General features: G+C 33.6%; 1 protein-coding gene across 7 annotated transcripts in view; it reads right to left on the bottom strand.

Moving 5' to 3' along the window:
- Positions 1 to 939: 939 nt before the first annotated feature.
- LOC123525480 (uncharacterized) overlaps positions 940 to 14,489 on the bottom strand; it is a 55,295-nt gene continuing 41,745 nt past the window's right edge. For 5 of the 7 annotated variants that reach the window (XM_045304563.2, XM_045304561.2, XM_045304562.2 and 2 more), the window contains exons 2-3: positions 4,737 to 4,975; positions 940 to 2,025 (exon numbers count right to left, since the gene is read on the bottom strand). In XM_045304563.2, the coding sequence (XP_045160498.1) occupies positions 1,705 to 2,025; positions 4,737 to 4,937 (522 nt within the window). In that variant the 5' untranslated portion in view covers positions 4,938 to 4,975 and the 3' untranslated portion in view covers positions 940 to 1,704. Of the gene's footprint in view, positions 2,026 to 4,736; positions 4,976 to 5,109; positions 5,243 to 7,220; positions 7,603 to 14,489 lie in introns of those variants that run through there. The other 2 variants (XM_045304559.2, XM_045304565.2) reach the window with 2 other exon arrangements.

Genomic DNA, 14,489 nt, shown 5'->3' with positions numbered 1-14,489 from the left:
GACGACTTGCGTTTGGCTTAAAGGGACTGGACTCCAGGTTTTGGTTAAAAAGTCTTTCTTTACAATTGAAGTTTCGTCATGTTATGAACACAAGAACATAATATTTTATTTCTAAACTATCTTCAAATATGCGAAATCAAGAAATGATAACACCCGAGTTGGGAATCGAATCCGGGACGCAGCGGCAATAAAAATTCCGCGCGTTCTTGACCAGTACACCAGATTGGTACACCTACTTACCGATGGTTACCTTCGGTACCCCATTTCAAACTTTTCAATTTTGAATGAAAAAATAATTCTCATGTGTTATTATTTTATTTCTTCGCAAAGAAAAAGACACAAAGGCTCAGCCATAGGAATTATAAACCAGTGATAATCACATATCGAAAACTGAAATCCCAGGTTAAATATGAATATTTTTAACTTCTACGGTCACTTTCAGTATGTTGAAAGCAAGGCTCTGATTGGCAAGCGGAAAGGCCGTCTGAATGTGATCCTCTATTGCTTGTCTTCAGATCCAATGCGTAGCGTTAACAGGACATGATTTTAATCAAATTGATAATCAAAGCCAAGAGCGATCTGTTATAAAAGATAAAAGATAGGAACTCTACGTTAAGTTCGTCAACAAGAACTGAATGTTTTACATACTCTATCACTATTCGAAGACAAGTCGATTAGTTATTCGTAAGCTATGAGACAGAAAAAATGAAGGACTTTATACTGTATACTCTGGTTTAGGTTAATTGTCTGGTTCTCAAGTGCAAAGTTTGTCACCCCTTATCAGACAATATTTTTATCAGAGTCCTTCTATTTCGTTCTTACAACAAAACTATAATTGAGATAAAGGCACAGTCGTTATAATTATTTTGTTACTTATTTGTCATTATTGCTCTGTATTTTATATCCCTACAACAACGCAAAGGAGTTAGCAAAATTAAGTCTTCTAAAAATGTGTTTTAATTGCATTTTGCTGTAAACATTTATATAAAAGATGTGAAACATACGCGCGTATATCTGGGTTGATAAGTAGTTAAGCGTCAGAGACGATTCTTCAAACAACATTCCATATTGATTTTCGGTTCTTTTATTATTTCCCGATGTACATACACGATATAACAAACGGTATAAAAAGAAGAGATACAAAATATTCATCCAGCACAATGAGAGCACTTTAAGTTGATGAAACCGTCACAGCATCTGTTGTTACAATTTACAAGTCATTCTATTTATGCACACAAGTCGATACACTTTTTAACAATTATAAACGGGTCTGTCAAAACTACTTGGAAAAATCCAATGCGTCTTTCACAACCATAATGTTTTTACATGATCACTAAATACTGTTCATTTACATCTTCTCAGAGTCCCGATTTCCTTTCAGTTTTATTCACCGAGAATACGTTAAATTCCTAACTAGCCGAGTTTGCGTTTTAATGGCACCGTAAAATTTCATACCATGGGCATTAAGAGGTAGTTTTTGCCCGATTAATACGGCGAAAGTAAAGTATTTACCGGGCAACACATAAGGACAATTGATTGTAATCTATCAATAATGCATGATACAGGTAAGCTAAAATTAAATGTACAAAAATGAAGGGGCATTTGGACACTAAACTCGTCCTGGACTAGGTGTTTAATGCAAAACAATTATGCACATGTAAAACTAATATAGATCCTGTCTGTTTGAAACAAGATATAGAACGTTTATATTAATTCCTTGCTTCCTCTCCGTCTCGCGAGAGCTGCCAAATCCCGCGTGGTTTTCATAGAAGATGTACGAGGTCGGAAAAGGCCTATTTCATCGTCTTCTTCGGTGTCTGTACCGTCTAATGCGGTAACACTTGACGCTGACCGTACAGAATAATTGTCCAACCCGAAGTCACTCCCTTCATTAGACTGCAGACTTGTGTTAGAGTCTGTCGCGGGACTTTTCCTATACTTTCTGGATTTGTTCATGGTATTTATGGTGTGTTGGATATCACAGAATTGTCTCTTGAGTAAAATATCATGCTGCCTAAGCAGTATCTGAAAAGAGAAAGTTGAACTACGTAAACATATCCCATGTTCCTTGTTTGGCCGGTGAGTTTAATTTGGTGCTTTAATCACTGTCGTCATAGAGTGTTTACGTGGCACAGCATTGCCGAACAACTGATCTGAAATGCCTTCGATACGTAGGATATCCTCGATGGCATCTTTACACATTGAAAGCACAATACAAACACAAGAACATCATATCTTAAAGCGAGATATATCCATCTGGTTCAAATATCGTCTTATCATACAAGAGACAAAGAACCCGGTATGTACAACGACTATCTAAATTGGGCTGTGCCATGGAACACTTGTTTAAGAAAATGGATATTCGGCAATTCCTTTTCATTACGTAGTTTGCGTTAGCAATTTCAGTATTCGCCTGCTAGTATGAAAGTCAAGTGCTCTTGTCATGAACTGAATTTGTTATCGAATAATGACGAAATAAAGTTACGCAAGAAAACTGCCGATCGTCGTTAAGGGTTGTGTTTAAGCTGGTATATACACTTACCTTTTGACTCAACTTGATGAACTAAAGTGTGTAAATGAAACAACTACATGGCCGGATTATGCTTAGAGATATATCTTATACCATTTGAACACGTTCAAGTAAATAGTTTGAATCAAATACTAAAATTTGAATGTCGTAAAAGTCAAATGATCAGATTAGGCAAATCAAATACAGCAGACAAAAAAAACCATTTTTTTCTGCTATTCCAGTAACACACCAGATAGGATTTTTTATAAAGTACAAATTCAAACAAAATTGATTTTACATACTATTCATAATTTGGTTTGAAAATGTATAACTTATTAAGTGTTGCAGGTGTTACCTTATTTTAACGGATATATAGGTATAAATATACCTTATTATAGACGGTTCACCAGTCCAATATTACACCTTAATTGCCAAAAATTGCAACTGGCGATTTTATCGATTTCTTTTCAGTATCATTCAGGTCCAGGAGCATGAACCCATGACCCTTGGTAAAAAGTTAAAACACACGAAATATTGAATTAACTATATACAGTACAGTTCTTTAATTAAAACAAATGATGTCTATACCTTTCTGATCGTAGAAGTGAAGCACGACATTATGATCGCTTACACTTGACTGCGGTTGACCGTGAAGAAATATTTCGTATTTAGATCTTAAATACGATCAAAGGCAAATTTATGAACAAATGAGTGTCCGATGTGAAACGTTAATATACGAACGATTGATAGCATATTTAAGATAATTGGCACGTACCATCTTCCTCATACTTGTAATTAAACTGTAAGATATCATACTTTACAGTATCAAAATGCCGGAAATACAGGCAATATTATCTATTGTTGGACATTTAAAACTACTCTGTCACTCTCGATTTATATTCTTAATAAGTCCACAAATTGCCATCGTTTTCCACGAAAGAGTGCCGTGGTATGTTTATGTCCGGGTTTAGCGTCTTTTTCAACAATTATTTCAGTCATATAGACGACGTTGTCTACTTGCAGCATTGAGCACAGTGCCCAACGTTTTTAAAGTGGAGCCTCACTGGAATATCAATAAAATCTGAAAGTAGATCCCTCGGAAGCACCGAGAACAAGGCAAACAGTGAAAATTGCAAGCCATAGACACGTGATATGATACCCAACGCATTTACATTATGCTGACGCTGTGGTGTCCAGTCCTGGAACTATCCAATTAATGCTGAACGCCAAGTGAGGAAGCTACTAGACTCTAGTACCATTTTTGACATCTTTGGTATATCGACCTCTCGTACTTGAAACGGTTGCTCTACCACTAGGCTACCGAGGCGGCCCTTTGCACGGAAGAGCATTGTACGCGCATATATTGCAACACCACTAAACTTTCAGTTGTACATTACAATATGATGTTTTAAGCGTAGAAAGCTACATATCAGTACTAGTTAAATCTTACATTGAATGAATTCGATAAAAATCTAAACTTAATTTCTTCTATGTTTCTTTTACATGGTATTTTACTGAGTGCCTAACGTTGTAGATAGATTTTCTGAATATCATATTGAACTTTCAATTTTTCCAATAATCAGTATTATCGGTTTTTGACATATTAAATAAAGACGGAGAAATTCTATTTATCCGTTATATCTTTTAAGTGGTTTAAGATAACGAATTTGCTTCGGCGGCAATCATTGATTTCATCTGTAAGTTTATTATTTCACTTACCTTGAACCGTTTATATTACCACCCTTATTTTCCATTGAAGTCAATAGTAAAAGTATAATTTTGGACAAAATTTAGGGTCATTTTCGTTGACATAATGCGCAAAATACGGAAAACGGGAAAATAACCGTTTTTGCTTCGGGGATGTTTCAAAGAAAAATTATTGCTCGACTCAACTGTGTAAAAATAAAATAAATATTTTTATTATTTCGCTAACCTTTTGTGACTTTTATACAATCACTATAGTAGTTCTACGAACTTCAAGCACGGCTTTTATAGATAAATACTACTTAGAACTAATGTATATTTCTAGTAAATTAGATATCCTCTTTATCAATAATGTTTTGACACCAACTTTAAGATTTGAATTTGGAGCAAATTTAATGTTTGTATTAATTTTGTTTTCGGTAAATAAATTCATTTTAAAGCCTTTTCTCCTAATTGAACGAAAACACAAAGCTTTTTCGAATTAGAATAGATGGCTATAATTATATTTTATAAGACCACTTACTAGCTCCTGTTTAACCCACATGATGGCTTGCATCATATCTCGCATTCGTTCGTCCTCGCTTTCTTCCTGTGCATACGCAATGGATGACTTCCGTTTCGAAGCAGGTGACATTATTTCCTTGGTGAACTTTTCATATCTCTTGGGCAGTCGTAGAGCACCAGGTAAACTTCCGTGTCGTAATGGTATTATACCATTCTCCATTTAGAGAACTTAATACACAACCCTCCTGGCTACATATCCTGAAGATAAAATTTATTCAGAACTGTACTATAAATACACATGCAATTAGTATCTATTCATTTTATTTTCCCAGTATTTTCCGAATATTTTCGATAAAATCTGATATGTGAGAGGAGTACAAAGTAAAACTTACAATGTTGACTTTTAATTTCATTTATAATGATTAGCACTGCTGTCTTGAGAGACTGTGTGACCATTATTATGAGTAACAGTAGAAATGTTAATAAGTTTGATTCCATTCCATTATTAAACGTGTTTCGGTGTGTTTTGACATTCTGCTGTCGGCTGATGGGAGTAACGAGCCGGCATAGTTCTACGACAAAGAAACGATATCCATGCTGACACGGTTGCGAACTAATAACCTTTGTAAGCAACACCAATGAGATTATCTATAAAAATTGCTGGTAGCAGAACGTTTCTTATCTAAAACATTTGAATTACCTTGGAACAATGACAACTTTTATCTTGAATTCAGCGGTTATCATCATTTTTGATATCAAAGTTTGTTGCCAAAAGAATCTACTATCGACTATAATAAACACCTGTTCATTGTAACAATCTAGAAACTTCTACTGCCTTCGTAATGATGCATTTAAAAGTGTTAAAACTTCCTGTTTACCGGAAGTCTGTACGACAACAGACATGCTTATCATTAGCGATCAAACGCGGACAGTATCAAAACAATAAAAAGATATTTTCTACGGCATTTTCTATAATCATCAATAAATATAAATGAAATCTAAATTAATAAGCTATTGAATACGTTTGTATGAGAGTTGTTCTACTTATATCACGGGAAAAGAACTTACTAACATCATGACAGAGTTGAAAAAGAGAAACTGACTTTGTCGATACTTGTGAAAGCAAGGGAAGTACAAAAATACCATCATTATTAAAGCAAAATTTTAAAGATTTTTGTAAACTGGATCTTAAAAACATAATTATTATGACAAACAATCTGTACCTAAACAGTTACACGGTTCGTACAGTGACTTCTGTCTGTTTCTGAATCATTTTAATAACAATCTGAAGTTCTTTAAGTTCTTTTCATAAAGAAATTACTTATTTTCAAAAAAGCCCAGACAGTAGCATCCTGGAGGATCCAGATTACAATTACATTATAAATACACATAGCAACGACAAATGCATAAATTGTTTGATAAATTGAATTGAATAGAGCGTTAACTTTGATATTCGTTTTGTTTAAACTTTAAAGACGAAACGTATCATATCAGGAATTAAAATTTTCAGCTCTTTAAATTTAAAATACAAAGCCATGATTAAACGAATAGTAAAATGTAAAGTATTTTATTAGAAATCATTAGAAATCAGCTTAAAGCTACGCAATTCAAGAACCACTGACCTAAACGAGATTCCCACTTTTGACAATATTTTTTAAAAGAAATCTAAATTCTCGTAGTCGCTACCAAGCTACAGCATACATATATACCTCAAAAAGGGAATATATGAAAATAAAAGTCACCATCTTAGTCGACCTAAAATAAACGTATTAAGGGAAAATAAAGAACTCTACTGTTTTAATTGTGTTCTCTTATCGCTTACTTAATTAAGCAATTATATGAAATGAATCATCGCTAAACATATTTTACGATAATTAAACACAAATTGCACACACAATCCATCAATATTCAGCAGTTACATTCCATTTACGTTTGAAATTGTGTTGATTTATTTCATAAGGGAGAAATATTTTGCTTTTATTACTTATGCCGATGTTGATCATATTTGACGTCAGTCTAATATTTCATCGGACCATCTTTGGTTGAACATATATATCATCATAAATAAGTATCATGAAAAACTTCCATCCTTATCGCTATATATCAAACAACAATATATCTCTGTCGAGTTTTGTTTATAGAATTGTCGTATCTGCAGTAGTTAAGACATATGAGCCGCACCATGTGAAAACCAACATAGTGCGTTTGCGACCAGCATGGATCCAGACCAGCCTGCGCAGCTGGTCAGGATCCATGCTGTTCGCTTTCAAAGCCTATTGCAATTAGAGAAACCGTTCGCGAACAGCACGGATCCTGGCCAGACTGCGCGGATGCGCAGGCTGGTCTGGATCAATGTTGGTCGAAAATGAACTATGATGGTGTTTTTCATGCGCGCTCATATTATGTGCTGGGTCTTCCCAGTGTCTTACATAAATCAAGGAAATTATTTTCTCGTTGCTAAACTGAAAAAAATAAAACAATTTTAAATATTCAGAAAACTTACTCTGCGAAAATTCCAAAGGTGGCTAAAGTATGTGTGACATTTATCACATATATGTATATCCCATTGTTCAGTGATTCAACATAAAACTCAGTAAAATATTACACTCTAAGTCATTCTTCGTCCAGTGAAAAACATAAGAGTGAAATGCAAGATATGAATATTGTCTTGACTACATTCCCTATTTACAAAATTGTAACAAACGTTTATCATAAGTAAATACAATTTTCCAACGATTAAACACAAAACGAACGTCTACATTTACATTACATTAAATCCATACATAAATGTATTTAGCAATCACATTTCAATTAACCTCTACATTTCACTCGTGAGAAAACATACACTGAACCAGTTGATAACTATTTTCTCTATGATTTACACTGCTGTTACCTGTACAGGTAAACCTTTAAATGCATGGTATCACGGTATCACTTGCAGCGACAACTATAAAACTTACAGAACGTTAACAAGATTTCTTACAGAAGAGCAGTCATAATGGCTTATCTACGTGACAATAGTGCACACCCACAGCTTCCATTGGAAGTACCCCATTCACGCACAACATCGGGCTGTTTTAAAAACAACAATGGGTATTTTAGACAGAAACAAGGATACACATCCAATAGGAAAACTCACATTGACGGGCTAGAGCTAACCTGAAACCACAACCGCATGGAGTTGCATGTTGAGATATATAGGCCTACATGATAAACATACAAAGGTTATGTATCACATTTTAATAAGAAAAATTGCTGATAAACAGATATAATACATTGCAGAAGACAATTCAATTTATCTGAAATCGATCTATTTCATTTTTTTACGATTTCAGAAAGTATGTCCAGTTTGCCCGCTTTTGCCGGACTGCCATAGTACATATTTCAAACACAAATAATGTAAACATCACGTGAGTTTCAAATCAAGTGAAAAAAAATAGTCATTTTTGTAAGGAATAACAATCTATCGTTGGAAATCAGTTTTAATAAAATGTCATGGTGCTCACAAAATGTTGTATCTGTAAAAGTTTATCCGCTGTAAAAATGTTTTGATTCTTGCGCACCTTAAGAATTTCGCTCCTTTTAGCCAACATATTTGACATATACACCATGCTAGGGAGAAGTAAGCATATGAAGTCCAATAAATAACCATGTCAAGTGCAAGAAATAATCAATAATCATGTCAAGTGCAAGAAATAATCATGTTTAATGAAAAATAGAATCATGTAAAATACTAGAAGTAATCATGTCAAGTGCAAGAAATAATCATGTCAAATGCAAGTAATAAGCATGGTTCAAAGCAAATGGTTAAAGGCCACGTCCAGCCTTCCTCATCCTTTTCTGCTTTCCCCGTCAGCGTCACAGCAGTTTTGCATGGAAGAAATGTATTAACTTCCGATGAAAAATTGTGTTTGAATGAAATGTGAAAACTATTTCGTTTGTTCATGTCTGCTTTTATTTACTTGATTGCGTTATGTTTCCAAAGGACCATCTTATAGAATTAATTGCATATAACATGTAGTCAAAAGATAATAGGTAAGGGTAGATTTCTCGGAAGCACAGAGCACTGAAAATATTGCCTCAGAGCCACGTATTTGGAAAGTAGGCCCACAACAAAAAGAAGCTGTAACGGAAAAAAATTACAGACGGGTTGCTTCAAAAATCTAACAAGTACATATAAATTTATGCTAAATATAGATAGAGCGGGGGGAATGGTAATGGGTAAAAATGGGGGAGGGGGTGGGGGAGGAGGTTGAAGGGGAAGGTAGAACAAGGATGAATGTACAAAGGAAATGCTATGTTCCTTAATCACAGTTACACTACAACGTAAAACACAATAGCGCAGACATTCATGTACCAAAGATAAACACACAACCACACCCAACTAACTAATATAGGAAAACAAACAAGTTAGATACAAGAACACTGTAGGGCACCGCTTTAGGCACACAAGCACACAAACGTACACTTATAAGCAGGAAAAAGCAATCGTGTACCGCCTTAGGATTCCGGCAGCCAAAATAAAGTGGGGCACGAAAACTAACTCATAGTAAATGGGGAGGGGGGATGCAAGGGGAATATTATTTTGTACTGATTATAGATGAAATTGTTTATGTTAAGTAATATAGTCCCACTGGTGCCTAAACGGGCAGTATAAGAATGAACTCTATCTAAATTCTAGATTAATTGTAATTATAATATATCATATAAGAACATAAAAGAGGTCAGGTAAAAAATTAAAAGGATGCTTTATGTTGTCTAATTTTCATATATTTGTCATTAATCCTTATTATATTGTAGTAAAGCGAATAGAATAGAGCCACGCCGACAGTTTACTCTTGCTTTACTGATTAAATAATGCCAAACGGGTATCACTGCTTTCAGTTAAGCTGCATGCCCTTCGAAAGCCATGCGTTTAATTTCCTCATCTTAAAGAATTAGACAAAGGTAAGACTAAAAAGTATTTGAAATCAACCATTCTTCTCCAGGTTCTTTGACTAAATGCGACTTGAAAACATTATACATCGTCAGTTCACATTACCAAGAAAACTGGCACCAAATGTATGTTAATTTGTAATACTAATCTATATATAATACTTTATTCAATACACTTGTATGCAATGTATAATATGCTTTTCTTCCAATACAGTTGTATGTTATGTATCCTATGCTTTTATTCTCAAGCTCTGGGGCAGTTGGTTGTTTTATTAAAATGTTAATTTGATATTTGATTTGTTCAGATTATTTCAATAAAACCCCTGGTCAAACATGGTTCTTATCATTAACACTGTTTCATGTCTGTGATCGAAACTAGAAAGAAATGTAGGCTGAGCGCATTTTACCGCTGGAATTAAATTTATATTTGTATCACGTAATAGTATCTACCTTCTTCAACCAGTAACAATTTTAATTCAAATTTCTTATCTTCAAAGTTACAATTTTAATTCAAGTTTCTATCTTCGATGTTACAATTTTAATTCAAGTTTCTTATCTTCAAAGTTACAATTTTAATTCAATTTCTTATCTTCAAAGTTACAATTTTAATTCAAGTTTCTTATCTTCGATGTTACAATTTTAATTCAAGTTTCTTATCTTCAAAGTAACAGCCACCTTCGCATCATTTTGATGTGCAATGTTGTTGGTACCATTCATCATATAAATATGGGTAGCTGTTGTATCATTTGAACAACTGGAAGGCTGAAAGTAGATTAGAGTGGTTGGCTTTATTGTTTCGTTGAGCTTTTTAAAGTGAGTTAAAATGAATTACTTCCTAGCAGTGAGTCCCTTTTTAAGTTGTCTGGATATCTAAAGTATATTTTATGTGTAATACATAGCTTAGAAATAAATACCGTTAACTTAGGCCAGGATTCGAACCAATAGCGCAATGGCGACAGCGGCTATCAACAAGTCAGACCACTTCACCACAATCACCAAAAATGTTTGAGTACAAAATAGAGAAACACTGCTTGCGCTGTACAATTGAAATCAGATGCTATAACTAAAAAAAACATCATTTCTCTTCTGTCAGTGTATCATAAAAGAATGTAATGTTAAAAAGTGTTGCTAATAACTGGCTTTATCTTTTAATGGTCCAACAACTATTGCCTCTTCAAAATGCCAACTGTCAACGATATATAAGTGGGACGTGGTCTGTTAATTGTTTATATAAAAATATCCACACATGACTCTTAAATGATGATGCATATTTTCAATGACGGAAAAGGTTAATGACATAATAAATAATGAACAATTTAGAACATATATAAAGAAATAATTAATCCAAGTCCGAAAGACTGACAAATAGTAAATGAGAATATTTTAGTTAAATTAATCTCAACATTAATCAACGTGAATTATTTTCGACAAACTCATTCTACTTATATGTGACAAATTTAATGGCAATATAAACGTAAAGATCTCATAAATACGCTCTTTTAAAAATTGATCCCGCCTTCACATGATATGATAAACACTAAGAAATCTGAAATAAATAAACGATGCATAAAATAGTTATTTCGTGAAAGATACGTTCAGTTCCTACCCTGGTTTTCTTTTTATATAATTAAAATGAAAATGTTGTTGTTATGTATATGAGTTATGTAATTCGATCAGTAGTTGTGTTCTTCCGTAAATTTCAAACACCAAAAATTTAAACGATTTACGGTTACGTTAACATTGTAGACAATCATATTTCATGGAAGAATAAATGAAAGAAAGAAAGGAAAAACTGAATAGAAGGATTATGAGTAAATGAAATGAAAAAGGAAGAAAAATGGAAAACAAATCCAGCAGACAAAGAAAACAAGTGTTAAGACGAATATATCAATCACGCTAATAGTAATTCGTATACCGTGTTTTTACATCTTTTAATTTTAATCGCTAAAATCAATTGCATGATAATTTAACACAAACACTTTCATTTAAATTCATTTTAATGATATACAAAAATGAATTCACCAATCACATCAGAAATTATACACTCAACCAGGGGAAAACACTTTTTGCTTTTATGAATTCTACAATTCAAAATCATTCCTAATTGTTTTCTGTTGACCTAAAACGTCGGAGTATATTTGATTTTATATTATCACAGAAAACGCCATCATTTTTCATTATATTGCAAAAGAAACGGAGGTAAAATCATGTAGATTACTTAAACTGTTCTTTTGAATATAGTTTGGTCTAACAAGACGTTTTTACTTGCCCTCCCGACTTACGTTCAAAGAAGCGTTAATTAAGTCTCTTTAGCAGAGTATCTTTCCAGCCCTGAGGTAAGTGAGTAATGACTGAGCTTCTAATTTTGCAAACATTCTGTCATCGTTTCCTGCTATGATGAGAATGTTACATACGTCCGTCTGATTTCGAGGTATCGAGGTTCAGAAGCACTGCTAGTCAACACATTCAGGTCAAACACTTCACAAATAAGAATCTCTCGGGGATTTCTTTCCGTCCGTTATCATTGCGTTTTCAAAAACAATCATCTGCTGTGTTTGAATTAAACCAACTTTGACACAGTTGCATTACGCGCTGTACCAGATGTTATATCAATTCATTGCACTTAGTACAGTTATATTCGTGCGAGAAAAATGAGACATGTGTTCCCATCTGATATAGCTAAATCATAATAATATGCACCAATCTATTTTGTTATTTAACAATGTACATTGTTGTATAATGATAATCGGCACGGAACTTTAATAATCAATTAAGCGACATTAAGTAAAAGAAACTGTTTGTGAAAACGTCCCATGTATCTCGTAACGGCAACCAAATGTGTGAAAAACGTAAATACACTAAGGGCTAATTATCAATTAAAAATAGTTTTCCCCCAACATACTTAAAATTATTTTGTTTAATCTTTATATCTTTTTTTTCTGCCAGTTCGAAACTTCGTGATTTATTTGGTGTTCCTCGGTTATTTACGTTCCGAAAGAAAATGTAACAAATCGGATGAATGTTGTTATCTGTAAACCATTTAGATCCAAGTTTAAGGTGAATTCTGATGAAATGTTATTTGTTATTTCATTTTCAACAAAATTTGAAATGTAAATGACCTTTAATCTCTAGAAAAATGGAGGTCCGTACCCCTAGAAAACCCCTAACAGGCTTGTCTAAAGGTACGGATCCGTACCTCTAGAATCAGATTCTAGAGTCACGGATCCGTACCCCTAGACACTTCCTTTATTTTGCGGAAAGCTTGTAATTCCCAAAAACTATGGTTCGCCTTAATATAACTGAAATTATTCCCGCACTGTTATTATCACTTAATACTATGTTGTAACAATCATATTTTCTGTATCATCGGCAGCTAAACTTCGGGCGAGTTCGTGCGTTTCCGCACGCGTCCGGAAATACCACGGACACGGCAAATAAAGAAATAATACAAAAATCATCAACTTTTAAACGTCTAGGGAAGCAAGAAGACATTATAATAATTTCAAAATAAAAACATATATAAAAAGTTTATTGTCTGTAGAATACTTCAATAGGATAATAAATATTCTCAAAATATGAATAAAGTGGCTACAGGGAAAAGAATAAGATAAGTATCATAGGTTTTTGCTTATTTTATTCAGTAACTATATGCCGTAAACAGAGACTGATAGTGATGTTTTTTAATCGCCAAGGGAAGCATTAATTTTTCATTTTAGATAAATAATTTTTGTATCTTTATAAAGAGAAAAGAATGACGAACACTTCAATAGGATAATAAATATTGTGTGTTCATTCTAATTAAAACAATATCTGTTCAAACTTTTTGTTTCTATTGGAAAATATCAACCAGATAAAAATCGATATCGCACTGCCAGGTGATTTCAAGGGGGATAATTTTACCGATAAGACGACAAATTTTACCTAATTGTTGATCATGAGAATTACCACCATCCCTCTGTTTTAAACGGGTACGAATGACTTTGGCCCTTTTGGTTTCAGTTTTATCTAAAGATAAATAAAGCAAATTAACTTATTTTGGAACAGCAACCGCTTTTAAACTCCTCACATGCCTTTACATTTGTTTACACTTCTGTTATTGCTCTGCCTTCGTCGAGAACGTATATGCATATAATAACACGAGCGCTTATATATATCGTGCCTTTTATTATGATTACGTGTGTCAAGGATTTACAAAGCGGGAATAACTTTTATTTACACTGTGCTGTAACTTTGGAGCATGGGGTGATTTAGAGGGAGAATTTGTGCACAGTTAACAAGCTTAAATTTTCCTTGCTGCGTTGGGCTTCAAAGGCGGTGTCCAATTGTTTCTTCAAGGCTGTATATGGGTTACACTTTCTCTGTGTATCTTCTGTATATATCTATCGCGAGTATAAGTGTTTCTATTCGATCACTGTCTCAGTTTAAACACACACGGTGCAACCAATATTTATGTGAAAACTAAACTGATTGTTTGACTGGAAGAGTTTTTTTTGTCCGTCAGATTGCATATGCATCTATTCAACTAACATTTTCCATTTAAGATTTACAAATTGTAGTTCCAGATGGATTCCTATCAACTTCTATTTAATTTCATTGAAACCATTTAAATAGGATATACTGCTATTGCAGAAAAGACAAACCATCGGTTTACTTAAATCGCCTGTTGCACTTATTATTATTATTAATGTTATTATTATTATTATTTACCAGATTTTTATAGCGCTCTTTTCATCTATAAAATAAACGTTCAAAAGCGCTGCACTTATGTAGCTGAAAGTTCCAGACGTGCCCATTTAATTGTAACAGTTACTTACATGATGCATTATATTTGCTCATA

The sequence above is a fragment of the Mercenaria mercenaria genome, chromosome 3 (assembly GCF_021730395.1).
Source record: "Mercenaria mercenaria strain notata chromosome 3, MADL_Memer_1, whole genome shotgun sequence".
In the NCBI taxonomy this organism is placed as follows: domain Eukaryota; kingdom Metazoa; phylum Mollusca; class Bivalvia; order Venerida; family Veneridae; genus Mercenaria; species Mercenaria mercenaria.
The sequence above is the reverse complement of the archived record's forward strand: the minus strand, read 5'-3'. Positions and strand labels throughout refer to the sequence as shown.